Source organism: Dermacentor andersoni, chromosome 1 (assembly GCF_023375885.2).
Source record: "Dermacentor andersoni chromosome 1, qqDerAnde1_hic_scaffold, whole genome shotgun sequence".
Lineage (NCBI taxonomy): Eukaryota > Metazoa > Arthropoda > Arachnida > Ixodida > Ixodidae > Dermacentor > Dermacentor andersoni.
In genome coordinates, this window is record NC_092814.1 from 207913660 (window position 1) to 207930487 (window position 16828).

The following is a 16828-nucleotide window of genomic DNA, read 5'->3' on the forward strand; positions in this document are numbered from 1 at the left end:
TATTTAGTAGTACTCTCCTGCTTTGATTTGTAAACGCTCGATTTCTATTTTAATTACGATATTTTATTAATTTCCTTGTTACTTGTAACCATGTAGTATACCTTGCATACACGAACACTGCCGCACTACGTGAAGTCAACAGAATGCAGTCATACTGAGCCTCGTCTATAAAGCATGCGATTAATCCAAAGTCGAAATATTTATCTTCCGCTCCCTTTCAATAATTTTTTTTTCCCATGCCTATATATGGTGGCGAAATGTACAGCGTCCAATTAACCTCCCAGCCTTTCCTCTTTTCGCAAACAGAAAGAAGTGAAAAGAACGGGATCAGAATGAGTATTGAAGGAGAAGATGTAAAACAGAAGAACGTATAACATGACGCAACATTCTTAAAATCGTATAGATGGAGCCCGAATTCTTAAATTATACGAAATGTTTGCGAGAGTTGGTAGGTATAGCTGCGACCTACAGATGACAACCGTCACTAGGTATCGTCTCGAAACTTCCATTCCTCGAAGTGTAGCCAAATATACGTGGAACTTGTACGTGTTGCTGATACTCTACGTTAGCTCATAAGAGCTTAGGTGGCGGGCAGGATTGTTTAAGGAATCCGACAGGACCGTAGCGCAAAGGGACACTGAAAGCCAATATTAAGTGATATGTTATTCCTCTAAAATCTTTAAGGCGTCAATATTATCGCGAACAGAGCCTTAATAACCAAGAAATTGAGGTAAATGCAGGACATGATTAGAGAATCCCCCGGTACATTCAAGCACTTGCCCGTTGACGAAAGCACTCCTCAGTTAAATACTGTCATCCTTGTATTGTAAGACGAAATAAACGCTGTCTGTTCAGTTCTATTTCACTTTTATGAAAAAAGAACTAATTGAAATAACCCTGACTACGACGCGGACGGTCGAAAGGGTTCGTTTTCACTCGACTACGCGCCGCCCACGCTTTCTCGTTTCAATAGTTATCGCGTCGTGCTGCGCTGGTTTTGCTGGCTCGTCAAACTAGCACAAATTGCAAGTAGCAGAGAATTCAACTTCCATGCGATGTCGCGGGATGCCCGAACGGTCTACGCCACTTCACCGAAAAGCAACTGCAGCGGCGAATCCGCCGCTCTGTCTTGGCTCGGTACCGCCGTCTGTCGGGCACAGTTTTATTCACCGATAGCAGCAAAGGGTGGTGATGGTGTATGCAACGTCACCACTCCTTCGGTTGGGTGGCGGGAGATTTGAATTGCGATAAAGGTATTCGGAGCCTTCAGATGCAATTTCCTCGTAAACTAAGTATTTTCTTGGCACAAAACAAGCGTTGCGTGGTTTCTGGAATTGTATTTAAAGTCCACGTCGACTTAGTATTTGCATTTAGTGTCCCTTTAAAGATGCTCTCTTTAAGAATCAGGTAGGAATAACATATTGTGACGTTTTGAGCGCTAAAGCTGCGCCTTTCCTAGATATGAGACGAACAAGGCAGGGGAGGGGGAGGGGGTGATTTGCTTCTTACAGCCTTGATTGAACTACAAGCACCTAAAATGTGACCTAAACAAGATCGGTCAGAAAGGCTTTGGCGCTTGATGCTTTTGATACTTTGGCGAGAGCTCATAGTATTCTCGATAGGCCCACCCAGCCGAGCGCAAGCCCTCGCACGAACGCTTTTTAAGTAGTTCAGGAGAGCGTCATTAGATTTTTTGCAAACAAACCAGCACGAGGATGCCATTTCAGCAGATGTAAAGCACAGCTCTTCTTTCTTTTTTTTTTTCGCAATGAACTGACATTCAGCTGTGGTCGCGCTCCCCTCAATTCGGTGAGCACGAGTTCCTTGTGGACACAAATATTGACATTCTCCACTTGGTGACGAAACACATCATGCCTTTTGTGTCAGTCTCGTCGCACTTGATTAGTAGAGGTTACACATGACCAGTACGAAGAACTGATTAAAGCAAGCAATTACCTCTGCCACTTGTGGCGTCGCTCCAAGAAGAACTGGGAACGGCCCGAAGAAAGCAACTGTAACGTCTTGATCTTCTACGGACTTGAAGAAATGTTTTAGGTACCTGAATGCCTCTGTTTTGAAACACAAACAAACATTTCCGGGTTGAGAATGCACTTTTGTAAGAAAATACAAAAGAAACGCATTTTAGATCCCCTTCCTAAAAAGAAAATACCAGACTTGTACGACCTTGGGACAAAGGCAGCTCAATATTTCAGCGAATCCGCTTTTTTTTTTTCTTGTAGTATAGTGTTGCAGCACTTGTATTAATACTTTTCGAATGCCCGTCATTGAACCACATATTTTCAAACTTTTCCCACATAGTACCAATAACAGGGAACTCATTTCCTGCAAACTTAAACTCTGTGTCGCATTTAGTTCTGCCAGCACACTATGAAACATGCGTATATATAACGATCCTATAACGCTTTCGGTACGTGGACCTCGTATGGGTAAAGCATTTTGTCTTGTGCCACACGCATTCCTTTTGCGAACAGGAGACGTAGCAGTAACGCCTTGTGAGGCGCGGAATTGGAGACTTTTTCAATTTGCTAAGTTCACGTAACTGCAGCGACACTTGCAGCGCGTGCCTTGCTATGCAAGAGTTCCAGCGCTGCATGGTGAGCCCATTGAACTCCGCAAGCTAGATGCGCTTGTTTAAAAGGCGTTCCCCACCACAGCACACGGAGATGAAGCGCTGGCTTGTGGGACACGTGTTGTAAGCACGTACTCAGCCGTGTATTTAACTGCCGGAGCAACGTAGCCTTTGGCGTGGACCGGCGCCATTCTCAACGATGGCCGCACTCGAGCTCAAGCGGCGGGACAAGGGGAACAAACTGATCGACTGGCGACTGGTAGTCATCGATTGGTCTACAACGCGAGAAAATGCTCACATTGCCCTTACAACCATTACAATTATTAGGACAACTAGCTGAAAGGGCCGAAAGCAAGAACATAATATTCATTCTCGTCGACGCCGCCGTTAGCAGCCTGGAGGGCTCATTTTCGCCTTACACTGATACCCGGCCGGGCCACACAAGTTGCGGACACTAGTGCAGCAAAATCAAACCGGTCTTGCGGAAAAACCGGTTATCCAGTTATTCGATCCCCGGTTATTCGAATTTGAAAACCAAATAACCTGAGTGATCGGTTATTCGTTTGGTTATTCGGGTATTTTAGTAACCGTATATTCGGATACCCTGGTATTTGTTCATCTCTACTCGTGCCCAAATTGCCACTCCTTTTCTCTTATATTAGATTTGTAGTTATTTTTGCAACCGCTCGTGAGAGCCAGATATCCTGTCTCGTTAACCTCCTTACCTTTAGTTCTTTAAATTTATCAATCCGAATTGCTGTGCTCTCTAAAATAGTACTACAGGTTTTCCCCCTGAAATGATTCCAAGCGTCAGCTATTTTAGTCGAAGCGCCAGTCAATTTATTCCCAGCACCAAATAATTTATTCTACGCGCTGCATATTTTGTTCCTTACGCCAGTGAATTTAATCCAAATTAAAGATGCATTTGCGAGGTGTTATAGTAGTTCAAAACAATGACGAAATGTTATAATTCTGCGCCGACCAAACATAACTGAAGAGGTTTCTTGAAGAGCATTGTCATGGGACTAATGCGTTTCCCCCGCGATATATCATCGAAATATTGCAGTGCTACTGACATTATATTACTGCCGTGAACAGGTCATGCAAAATGTAGCTATTTGATGGCTTTGCTGACATGCATTGAAAGAAAGGGGCATCCAGCAACAAACCGGTTGATTCGTAAACTGATAAAACCAGGCTGAAAAGAGCGCCACGTGACCTCTCATCATTTATTTTTCTACAAGGCCCGTTGACATGGATATCAAATGAATGAGCTTCGAACACTCTCTGTGATTATAACCCCGTAACGTATATGAGATTATGTTGAAGACGGTGTTACGGGATCTCACCTAACATTCGCCAGCATATTCCTCATTCTCATCCATATTGGCATGGATATCAAACGATTCGGCTACGAAGGAGCTCTGTGATAGTACCCGCGAAGGGAGCGCTAGACCACGTGGTGAAGGATGTCAGGTGATATTGCGTAACTTTCGGAAGCCCACGCGTGATTCACGAATGCAGTGAAATCGGTGTCAAAGGAACGGGAATCGCAAGAGCTATGCGATGGTAGACAGGTAGCGAACGTCAAATCACGTGGGAGACCCTGTCCCGTGACCTCACGTATATTTCGCTGGCCCATGCGTGATTCCAAATCATACTGACGTGGATATAAAACGATCGGGCTTCGAACAAGGTCTGCGATGGCACGCACTTCGCGTACGTAATACCGCGTGAAAAAAAATCACGTGACATCACTTAACTTTAGCCAGACATTGGGTAATTGCCACCCATGCCGACATGGATATCAAACGAGCGGGGAAATCAAAGCTATACGATGGTGTACACGTAGTTAACGTCAAATAACGTCTGAAAGTGTGTCACATGACCACACGTTCCTTTCGCTAGCCCATGCATGATCCCCAACCATACTGGCATGGGTATCAAACGATCGGGCTTCGAACAAGGTCTGTGATGGTACGCACTTCGCGTACTTCAGACCAGGTGGAAAAGAGTCACGTGACATCACGTAACTTTACCCAGACATTGGGTAATTACCAACCATGCCGACATGGATATCAAAAGAACGGGAAAATCAAAAGCTATGCGATGGTGTACACGTAGTTAACGTCAATCACGTGGGAAACGGTGTCACCTGATCTCACGTATCTTTCGCTAGCTCATGCACGATTCCCAACCATATTGGCATGGATATCAAACGATCGCGCTTCGAAAAAAGGTCTGCGATCGTACGCACTTCGCATACTTCAGTCCACGTGGAGAATAGTCACGTGACATCACGTAACTTTAGCCAGACATTGGGTAATTACCAACCATGCCGACATCGACATCAAACGAGCGGGAAAATCAAAAGCTATGCGATCGTGTACACGCAGTGAACGTCAAACCACGCGGGAAAGGGTGTCACGTCACTTCACGTATCTTTCGCTAGCCCGTGCATGACTCCCACCATACTGACATGGATATCAGAAGATCGGGCTTCGAACAAGGTCGGTGATGGTACGCACTTCGCGTACTTCAGACCACGTGGGAAAGAGTCACGTTACATCACGCAAATTTAGCCAGACCGTCGGTAATTACCAACCGTGCCCACGTGGATATCAAAAGAACAGGAAAATCAAAACCTACGCGATGGTACACACGCAGTGAACGTCAAACAACGTGGGAAAGGGTGTCACGTGACCTTACGTATCTATCGCCAGGCTCATGGGTCATTTCCAACTATACTGACATGCATATCAAACCAACGGGCTTCGAAGAAGCTGCGCGACGGTACGCACGTCGCGTATTTCAGACCACGTGAAAACTAGTCACGTAGCATCACGTAACTTTCGCAAGCCCATGGTTAATTTACAACCATGCCGACATGGATATCAAACGAACGGGAAAATCAAAAGCTATGCTGGTGGTACCCACGTAGCGAACCTCAGACCAGCTGGCGAAGGGTATCACGTGACCGAACATAACTTTCGCGTGCCCATGGGTGCTTCCCAATCATATTTTTCATTTATTTTAACCTCCTTGGAGATGGATGGAAAGAAGGGCGTCAGGCAGAGAGATACGATCTTTCCAATGCTATATACAGCCTGTTTGCATGAGGTATTCAGATATCTGTATTGGGAAGAATTGGCGATAAGAGTTAATGGAGAATACCTTAGTAACTTGCGATTCGCTGATGATATTGCCTTGCTTAGTAACTCAGGGGACGAATTGCAATGCATGCTCACTGACCTGGACAGGCAAAGCAGAAAGGTGGGTCTCAAAATTGATCTGCAGAAAACTAAAGTAATGTTTAACAGTCTCAGAAGAGAACAGCAGTTTACGATAGGTAGCGAGGCAGTGGAAGTGGTAAGGGAATACATCTACTTAGGGCAGATAGTGACTGCGGATCGTGAGACTGAAACAATCAGAAGAATAAGAATGGGCTGGGGTGCGTTTGGTAGGTATTCTCAGACCATGAACAGCAGGTTGCCATTATCCCTCAAGAAAAAAGTGTATAACACCTGCGTCTTACCAGTACTCACCTACGGGGCAGAAACCTGTAGGCTTACGAAAAGGGTTCTACTTAAATTGAGGACGACACAACGAGCTATGGAAAGAAGAATGATGGATTTAACGTTAAGAGATAAGAAAAGAGCAGATTGGGTGAGGGAACAAAGGCGAGTTAATGACATCTTAGTTGAAATCAAGAAAAAAAAATGGGCATGGGCACGGCATGTAATGAGGAGGGAAGATAGCCGATGGTCATTAAGGGTTACGGACTGTATTCCAAGAGAAGGGAAGCGCGGCAGGGGGTGGCAGAAAGTTAGGTGGGCGGATGAGATTGAGAAGTTTGCAGGGACAAAATGGCCACAATTAGCACATGATCGGGGTAGTTGGAGAAGTATTGTAGAGGCTTTTGCCCTGCAGTGGACGTAGCCCGGCTGATGATGATGATGATGGACATGGATACTATACGAACTGGCTTCAAAGCGCTCTGCAATGATACCCACGAAGAGCACGTCAGACCAGGTGTTAAAGAGTATCACGTGCCCTCACGGGACCACAGACATAAAGACGTCACGAAGACAGTGTTTCGGCGACCTTAAACAGCGTCTGCTTGGAGTTCGAACCAGATTGAGCTTCGGAGAGGGTCCGGCCCGAAAGACGATATGATGTAAAAGCAACGTGAAAGCAAATATCGGAAGTTTAATCCATCATTACGGGTGAGCGAACGTTCAGCGTGCGTGCTCCTGCACGCATGGACAGAGAGTATCTGTACGTAGCGTCTCGCTTACCTTCTTATACATTACCCCATCCCGGCAACTTCACTCTGTCTTGCTCCCTGGGAGAGGACCTTGACAGCACACTGGTCAGCCCGTGCATTATTAATATTAGAATTATTAGGTATGGGAACATACAAACACACAAAAGATACAGGGAGGGAGCAAGCTGACCACTGCGACCGAGAGGGGCACAACGCCTGCCTACTCTTTCGGGAGGAGGGAATGAAAAGAGAAGAGGAGAAGAAGATAAGAAGCGAAGAAATAGGAAAGAAAATACGGAATAAACAAATGACAGAGACACGGAAAACACAGAGGAATATGGAGAAAAACCACTCGCTGGCGATCCACACAGAGGAACATGGGGAAATACCACTCACTGGTTTAATGGTGGGGAGCGTAAGTGACGTCGCCTCACCACACTGGTCAACCAACTACCGAACACGTACAGAGGAATTCGAAGCGATGCCACTCCCTGGCGTAGAAGGCGAGAACGTAGGACAAAAAAGAGTGTAATTTGCACTGGTGCATAATCCCGTCGCACACCCCCAACGGACAAGTCTTTTCATATTGAGGAGCGTGATGATCAGGCACGTCGTCTCAGGCGCTTGGCATCCGTTCTATTCATAGCCGCACATAGTGAACCGTAACAACATGCGTACTAAACGCTCGGAAATGAAACAGCCAGTGCGTCTTTTGCCACGCAATACCACGGAAACAGAAGTGAAAAGAGCGCGAAGTTCTTGGCCACCTTGTCAGTGCTGCCAGTATACATCCTGATCGTGATAAGATTCACGCAGTCAAGAACTTTCCTGTACCCCGCTCAGCAAAAAATGTGCGCAGCTTCGTGGGCTTATGGTTTTATTTTCGTCGGTTTGAAGTTGAAGATGAAGTTGAAGTTTATTCATATACAAAACATAGGTACATAAATGTAATATACAGACGAGGGCCCCAAGGTAATGATCCTGAAAACGGGACCCTCGGTTAGTAACTACAACAGAATTGTAAAATTGTTGGCAGCATAATAGTGGATAGCATAATAATATATTAGTTGCTAGTAAAGCAAGTGATAACGAAAGAAAACAGAAGAAAAACCCAACAAACTATGCTCTAATCGACGTAGTGTAACAGAAATAACAACGGAAGTGACAAAAATTATACAATTGTTAAAGGCAAAGAGGAAAAAAAAGAACGAACAAAGAGAAAAAAAATGTGGCGCAATGTGAACACTGCAAAAAAAAAAAAAAAAGAACGGGTGATGCTAATTAGTTAGGTGACTATGAAAATACGAATATTTATTAGGAAAAATTATCAGAGGTTAGCAGAAAATCTTTTAGCGAAGCTTAGAAACGCTGAAATGTAGGTAGTGTTTTAAGCGAAGCAGAAAAACGATTCCAAAGTGTAATGGTAGCGAATGTAGATGTTTTTTTGCCATAGTTAGTGCGAACTGATGGTAACAAAAAGTTATAATTAGAAGCGAACCTAGTAGGGTTTGTATTTCTAAGGGAGCTGCTTTGAGTATATTGAAAGGTCAGCTGAGAATCAAGCAATTTATAAAACATTATTGCTAAATTATAGTTGAGTAATCTTTTTATACATAAAATTTTGTACTGCTCAAGCAGACCGATAGCATTAGAGCGCGGTGAACTGTGGGTGATGATACGGATTGCTCGATTTTGTATATGCTGGACTGAAGACAAATAACATAGATACGTATTACCCCAGACGATTAATCCGTAGTTAATGTGTGAATGAATGAACACAAAGTAGAGTGAAAGCAAAGCAGAAGGAGAAAAATAGTGTCATGCCTTGATAAGCGCACGGATACCAAAAGCGCACTTCAGCTTGACATGATTGACGTGCAGGTGAAACTTCAGATGGCTGTCTAGGATAACCTCTAGAAATGAAACGAAGTCACTAATGGGAATATAATGATTGCCTAAGGTTAATGAAGGAGGCATATTTAGTGACTTTTGGTGCGAATGGAATACTAAAAATTTCGTTTTAGATGGATTCATGACTAGATCGTTGTCATTGCACCAATTCATTAGGTGGTCAAGAGTCTTATTTAGTTTGATTACTAAAGAAGAGATACACTTATCAGCTATAGATATAGTTGTATCATCACCATATAGAACGTAATGACTTAAGTCAGTGACATCTGGCATATTATTAATGTAAACAGAAAAAAGCAAAGGTCCCAGTATTGAGCCCTGTGGTACCCCTTAGTTAAGTTTTTTAGAACAGGAAAACGTTTCACACGCATAAACAATCAATTCCCTATCAGACAAATAGCTTTTTAAGAAGGCTAGGGCAGGGCCAGTTATTCCATATGCTTCAAGTTTGCGAAATGAAATCATATGATTAATAGTATCAAATGCCTTAGTAAGGTCTAAGAAAACTGAAGCAACGAATTCATTATTGTCAAGACTATTCTTAATAAAATCAGTTAAGCAAAGTAGAGCTAAGTTGGTGGAGCTTCCAGACCAAAAACTGAACTGGCAGGATTTAATTATATGAAATTTTTCCAAATACTTGCTTAATCTGATCAAAAAATTTTTTCAGTTATTTTACTTAGGGAAGAAAGAATCGAAATTGGACGGTAATTTGAAATTAATTGTTTATTACCTTTTTTTAAAAAACTGCAATAACCTTTGCACGCTTTAGCAATGGCGGAAATTCACCAGATTCAAAGACCAGGTTAATTACTACGCTCAGGGGTTCGCATATGGCATCAACGACTAGCTTTAGGTGGCGCACTGCAATACCATCTAGCCCTGGACTTGTGTTACGAAGATTACGCGTCATAGAAAGCACTTCATGCGGTGTGACAGGATGAAGGAAAAATGAATGGCTCAGGCGTTGTATTTTAGGCAGAAAAGTTGTTTGTTTCTCTCAGGTAATGCGAAATGATAAGAAAAAGCATTTGCTATCTGAGCAGGCTGACAAAAAGTAAGATTGTCGCGTACAATTTTAGAGATGAACTTAGGCGGCTCATTGTTGAAAAAGTCATTCAGCAACTGCCATTGCTTCTTAGGGTTGTTTTTATTCTGCAAGAACGCTGTTTCATAGTAAAGCATTGTGGCTTTCCTGAGAGTCCTGTTAAGAACGTTGCAGTATGTTTTGTACCGATTTCTCAGAGAACAGTTAAATGGTTGTCTTTTAGTCTTCTTATACAAATTATCTTTTTTTCGCAAACTCTTCAGCAGACCATCTGACTTCCAAGGATTATTGGAGCGTTTAAATCGATTTTTACATCGCACAGTTCGAGAGCAAGTATTGACAGCTTTAGTGAATAAATTGCAGAAGAAATTAACAGCTTCTATAGGGTCTTCAATAAAATTGAGATCTGACCAGTCAGTGGAGCTAATGGTAGAAATTAATTTATCTGTGTGCAGTACTGTAGTGAAGTAAGAGGTGACAATGTTGGCCAAACGTGTTTCGAAGATTGCAAAAATCGGAAAGTGATCAGTGAGGTCAGTGTTAAAAACGCCCGCCAAAATGGGTACGTCTAGGTTTGTTAAAACATGATCAATTAGTGAATGAGAACCCTCACCAACGCATCTTGTTTGCGAGATAATGAGCGATTCAAGGCCGTAGCCACTGAAGCAGTCAGTGTAGGCTGTATACAAGCTAGAATTAACATCCAGCAAGTTGATGTTTACATCTCCGACAATCATTACACTCTTATTTTCCGATAACAGTTTGTTAAGTACGTTATCAAGATCATGGATGAAATCCGAAACGTTAGAACCTGGTGACCTATAAACACAACCGAGAACAAACCTTGCCTCGATGGGCTCGTTAAAACATGCCTCGATGGGCTCGTTAATTTCCACCCATACCGTTTCGCAGCAATCGACGTGAAAGTTTAAATCATTTCGGCGAGTGTAACTGATGCGCGGAGAAACAAACATGGCAGCCCCACCATGCCTACTGTTTAAACGGTGACGGTATTCAGGACTGTAAGAATGAAACCCATACATGTTACTATCATCGCTAGAAAGGCACGTTTCGGAAAGACAAATAAAAGAGAAATCATGGTCAAACATTTTGCGGATATCGCCCGGCAAATGACTGACGTTGTCAAGAAGGGCACGGCGTTCTTTTGGGGCTGCGAACAAGCCGATGCCTCGACACCCTCATCCGCTTGTTAACAACGCCTCCAATATTAGGCCGCTTTGATCCATCTGCCCCAACTCAAGTTCGCACAGACGCGAGTGGCCATGGCATGGGTGCTGCCCTCGCCCAACAGCAAATGGAGTCGAGCGCGTCATTTCCTACGTCATTCGCCTCTTGTCCCCTTCAGAGCGCAATTTTTCTATCACTGAGCGCGAGTGCCTCGCTATGATGTGGGCAGTGGTTAAATTTCGTGCTTACTTGTTCGGTCGCCCATTTTCTGTGATCACGGACCACCATGGCCTGTGTTGGCTATCGTCACTAAAAGACCCGAATGGCCGCCTTGTCGCTGGACACTCAGACTCCAGGAGTATGCTTTCTTTGTGATGTACAAATCCGGCCGCTTACATCTGGACGCTGACTGCTTCTCTCGTCAATTTCGTCGATCCTCCTGACAAAGATTAACAGGATGCCAGCACTTCCCTTCTTGGCCATTTCTGACTTTCGCGACATCGTTACTGAGTAGCGAAAAGACGACTCTGTACTGCCGATCATCGAGCGCTTGACATATGACCAATTAGATCGCCGAATCAGAAGGTTCGTGCTCCATGACGACATTCTTTATCCACGCAACATCAGCTCTGGTGGACCAGCAGAGTTAGTGCTAGTTGTACCTCGTAACTTCCTTTTTACTATTCTTGCTGAACTCCCCGAAGCACCCACCGCCGGACGCCTCGGCACCTCCCGCACTTACGACAGAATTCGACGTCACTTCTTCTGGCCAGGCTTTTACCACTCTGTGCGACGTTACGTTGCGGCTTGCGACCCTCGCCAGCGTCGAAAGAGGCCATGTGCGCAACCTGCTGGCCAACCTCATCCAATCGATGTTCCAACAGAGCCTTTCTTCAGTGTCGGCATCGACCTTCTTGGCACCCTCCCCACATCCATAAACTGAAACAAATGAATAGTCGTTGCCACAGACTATACGGCGCGCTATGCCATTACACGTGCCCCGCCCACCAGCTTTGCTACAGATGCAGCAGGCTTTTTACTTCAGGACGTGATTCTCCACCATGGCGCGTCAAGGCAGCTGCTGACAGATCGTGCATGGCAGCTACTTTCTGTCCCAAGTTGTCGAAGACATATTTCGTTCCTGCGCCACCGAACACAAGCTCGCAACCGCATATGACCCACAAACGAACGGACTGGCTGAACGACTGAATCGCGCCCGTACATAGATGTTGTTTATGTACGTTTCAGAAGAACCATCGCGATTGGGACAGCACTTTGCCGTACGTGACACATGCGTACAATTTGTCAAGTCATGATACCAATGGGTTTCTCGCCTTTCTACACCTTGTTTGGTCGCCATGTCACTCTGCCTTTTGACACCCTGCTACCTTCGGTGTCGCGACAAACCACGTAATACACTCAGACGCCGTTGGTCGGGCACGTATGGCTCGCCGATTGCCTGCGATCGACTTACAGCGGCTGAGGCGTCACAAAAGACTCGCTACGACAGTCGCCACCGGAACCTTCACTTCTCTCCCGGAAATCTCGTTCTGCTGTGGACTACAAGTCGCCATGTCGGCCTGTCCGAAGAACTGTCACGCTATGCCGGGTCCTACCGGGTATTGCGAAGATAAAGTGACATAAACTACGAAATCACCCCTGTTGAAGACACGCCATCGTCATACCAGCTACGAACTGACGTAGTCCACGTGTCCCGCTTCATATTGTTCATCTAGTTGGCTATCATTCTAAGAAACGCCGGGACGGCCGGCGCTCCAGCCCCCGGAGGTTATATTATGGTGCATTTGGACAGGACCGTGCCTGCAAGAGGGAGACGAAGAGGAAGCAGCGGTAGACTGTCTCCTGGAGCTGTCGCCTTTGTACCAGCCTGCGCCATTACCACTACCTTTTCCCCATGTAAATAGTTGCAACTACATTTGTGCATCGGGCTTCCTCTTCGTAACAATATAGTAAACGCAACTTAAGGCTTCTATACTTACCTATGCTCAGGGTACTAAGTACCCTGAGCAGCCACGGAACCGTCATTCCACGTAGTAGGGCTGTGAGAATAGTGATTTTGACACTGAATCAATTGCGAATTGAATAGTGCCGGAAGCGAATCGAATCGAATCAAATATCGAATAGCTTTCGAATAACCAACAGCCGTTATCACAATTAATATATAACGATGTTCACATCCTAGTATTCTTAAAGTTGGGAAGTTTTTGTAATTACATAGTAGGTTAAGAAGCGTTGTTTCTTAAACGCTCAAATCAAGCACTGGGAGCAAACAAGTAGTTCACATGCACAGGACACTTCAGAGATTGCGGATGATCGCTGTATAAGCCTTTAAAGTATGGCTACCTGAGCGGCGTAGCCGGCTTCACTACGCAAGTTCTCATTTTTTGTGTCTATACTATGCCCCCAGGGGTGAAATTTCACCGTAATTTTGCTTCAATTCTATCTTTAATTAGGTGTACTTTACGTTTTGACATATTCGAAAAATATTAGCATTTACGAATAGTGACTATTCGATTCGTTATTCGAAAGTTTCGAATATTCGCACACCCCTACGACGTAGTGATCAAAAGGATACCGAGGTTCCTTCAATAACTAGCGATGAAGTTAGAGGGGTCTTGCAAGAGATGACCCAGGGAACAGCGCCAGGAGAAGATATGCTAACAGTCGATTTAATCAAAGATGGAGGCGATATCATGCTTGAATAGCTTGCGGCCCTTTATAAGCAATACCTCACGATTTCAAGTATACCAGAGAGCTGGAAGAAAGCCAACATTATACTAATTCTTAAGAAGAAAGACGTTAAATAAAGTGAATAATTAGAGGCCCATTAGGTTGGTTTCAGTATTGTATGAAATATTCACCAAAATAATTTGAATAGAATCAGGGCAACACTTGGCTTCAATCAAAGAAGAGAACAGACTGGCCTGGATAAGAAATATTCTACAATGGATCGCATCCATGTCCTCAATCGGGTAATCGAGAAATGTGTGGAGTACAATCAAGCCCTCTATATGGCTTTCATAGATTAGGAAAAGGCATTTTATTCAGCAGAGATACCAGCGGTCATAGAGGCATTACGTAATCAAGGCATACGTGAATATATTGGGAAATATCTAACAAGATTCCACAGCTACCTTGGTTCTCCACAAGAAAAGTAGAAAGTTGCCTATCAAAAAGGGGTCAGGCAAGGAGACACTCCCTCCAATGCTATTCGCTACATGCTTGGAAGAAGTATTCAAGCAATTAAACTGGGAAGGCTTAGGAGTGAGGATCAACGGTAAATATCTCGGCAACCTTCGGTTTGCAGATGACATTGTCCTATTCAGCAAGACTGGGGACGAATTACAACAAATGATTGAGGACCTTAAGAGAGAGAGTGTAAAAGTGGGGTTCCAGATTAATATGCAGTGAACAAAGATAATGACCAATAGCCTGGCAAGGGAAGCAGTATTCAGGATCGCCAGTCAGCCTCTACAGTCTGTGAAGGAGTACGTTTACCTGGGTCAATTAATCACAGGGGACCCTGATCATGATAATGAAATATACAGAAGAATAAAAATGAGCTGGAGTGCATATGGCAGGCATTATCAAATTGTGACTGGGGGATTAACACTGTCGTTTAAAAGAGAAGTGTACAATCATTGCATTCTACCGGGGGCATATGGGGCAGGAACTCGCAGGTTAACAAAGAAGCTCGTGAAGAAGCTGAGGACCACGCAAACAGCAATGGAAGGAAAAACGTTTGGCATAACGTCAGGAGACAGAAAGAGAGCAACGTGGATCAGAGAGCGAACAGGGGTAGCCGATATTCTAGTTGACATTAAGGGAAAAAATTGCACTGGGCAGGCTATTTAAAGCGTAGCGTAGATAACCAGTGGACCGTTAGAGTTACAGAATGGATGCCAAGGGAAGGAAAGCCCAGTCGAAGATGGCTGAAAACTAGGTGGGGTGATGAAATTAGGAAATTTGCAGGTGCAAGTTGGAATCAGCTGGCGCAAGACAGGGGTAAAGTAAAATAGGATGATAATAATGATAATGGTGGTGGTCTTTTTTTATAATGGTGGTGGTCTTTTTTTTATACATGGACAATTAATTACAGCCGAGGAGACGCTGCCAAAAGCTATGACGTCACTCTGAACCGGGTAGTTGAACCAGGTAGTTCCATAAAGAATGCGTAAGAAATGAAAGCAAGTCAAACGAAAATTGAGAAAATGTACGTAAGATTAAAAAGAAAGAAATTGAAGATCAATACTTATGAAAATAAGAGGAATAAGATGAAACAAATTGCATTGGATTTGATAGAAATAAAAGAAAACTGTAAGATAAAGATTTAGAGTTTAAACTGCATTGACCCTACAAGAATAGCGGGCCAATCTTCCTCTCTCTGTGCCCAAGAGTCGAGGCACCCAATGACAGCAAATTAGTAACTCTTATATATAATCTTAGAAGACGCACCGGTATTTGTAATGTTATTTTTCGTAAGATGATGAATTGTCTAGAAGAAATGGAAAGAAACACTATATACAGTCTCATTTTCCCTACGAATAGAACAAACTGGTGAACGTGCAGACCTGCGCTATATAAATAAAGATTTTAATGTGGTATGCGACAGCGTAGCCTACTGGTAGCCACTTAAAGCCTTCTTGTTTCACAAAGTTTAGTTTACCGGGGGCACAATAGGGGTACTTTGTAGTAGCTGCTATATAAAATTCTCGCAGCATCGTTTACCTCAAAGCTCCCGCCGCTTTAATATGATCAAAGCTGATGAATTGAGAATTTTGATAGCCGCGCTATCTGGGGACGCCTGCGCTAATTCACCTGCCGTTGCGTTTTAAAGTATGCCGTTATACCCAGGAAAGTAAATTAGTCCGATATAAGTAGCGAAATACTAATAATTTAAGCACTCGCAAAGCCTGCCACTCACCAGAAGCAGTAATTCAGGTACAGAAAGAATCAATGACGACCACTAGAGAATCTAATGATGGGCATAGCTTAGGAAGGGCGATACTGCAGTTTTAATGAGATATCCCTCTTATTCATTCGCCAGCAGAGTGAATTTGGTTGGCAGCCAACACAACAGACAAGTTTTATCAGACAACAGACACCTATAGTTTCGTGACCGCACAGATCAGGCCGGGAGAATTGAAGAAGCGTACTCACTGACTTTCACGTCTACGTTAGGTCCCATGGACGACATTTGTTTGTAGAAGTCGAGAAGCAGCAGGGACGACTTCTGCGGCTTGGCCTTCGGCACATCGCGCAGGCGCCACCACAAGCGCAGCCAATTGGCGAGGCCCCGCGCAACGAGAACGAGGAACGCCGCGGCGAGCACCCAGGCGATGGTACCTAGGGCCCACACGGAGAGACTCGGCGCCTTCTCCAGCATCCCCATAGCTGTCAGTGCCGAAATCATGTTTGACGCGCGCGTGGTAGGGTACCGACGTTTTTGTACTCTTTGCCCCAAAACCGGCGCCGGGATGGAATGTCAATTAGCTGATACTGTACGGGTGCCGTGGAGTATGAGGGTACGGTGATTGTGAGCAAGCCCCGGCGAAGGCAAGGGAGTTGTGGTTCGTGGAGAGAGCTTACTGTGACGTGCTGCAGAATGCCGACACGGCGTAGCGATCCTGCGGCGAACGAATGGGTACGCGACCGCCTCCAACTGCCTCAGGAGGCGCGGCGATGCGGATATTCGCTATTCCGCCACTTTCGGTTTATTCGGCAATTTATGTGCCGCCTGAGAATGCTCGGTATGTTTTACGAGATAAAAGGAAGGCATTTGCGAGCACATGCAACTGCTAAT

The 16828-nt window shown here is 44.5% G+C and overlaps 1 protein-coding gene across 1 annotated transcript in view; it reads right to left on the reverse strand.

Annotated features, from left to right (window-relative positions):
• The window catches only part of LOC126546871 (cytochrome P450 4V2-like), a 61475-nt gene extending 45058 nt beyond the window's left edge, over nt 1–16417 (reverse strand). Inside the window, exon 1 of the mRNA XM_055062613.1 lies at nt 16190–16417. Within this exon, the coding sequence (XP_054918588.1) occupies nt 16190–16417 (228 nt within the window). The remainder of the gene's footprint in view (nt 1–16189) is intronic.
• Between the last annotated feature and the right edge of the window lie 411 nt (nt 16418–16828).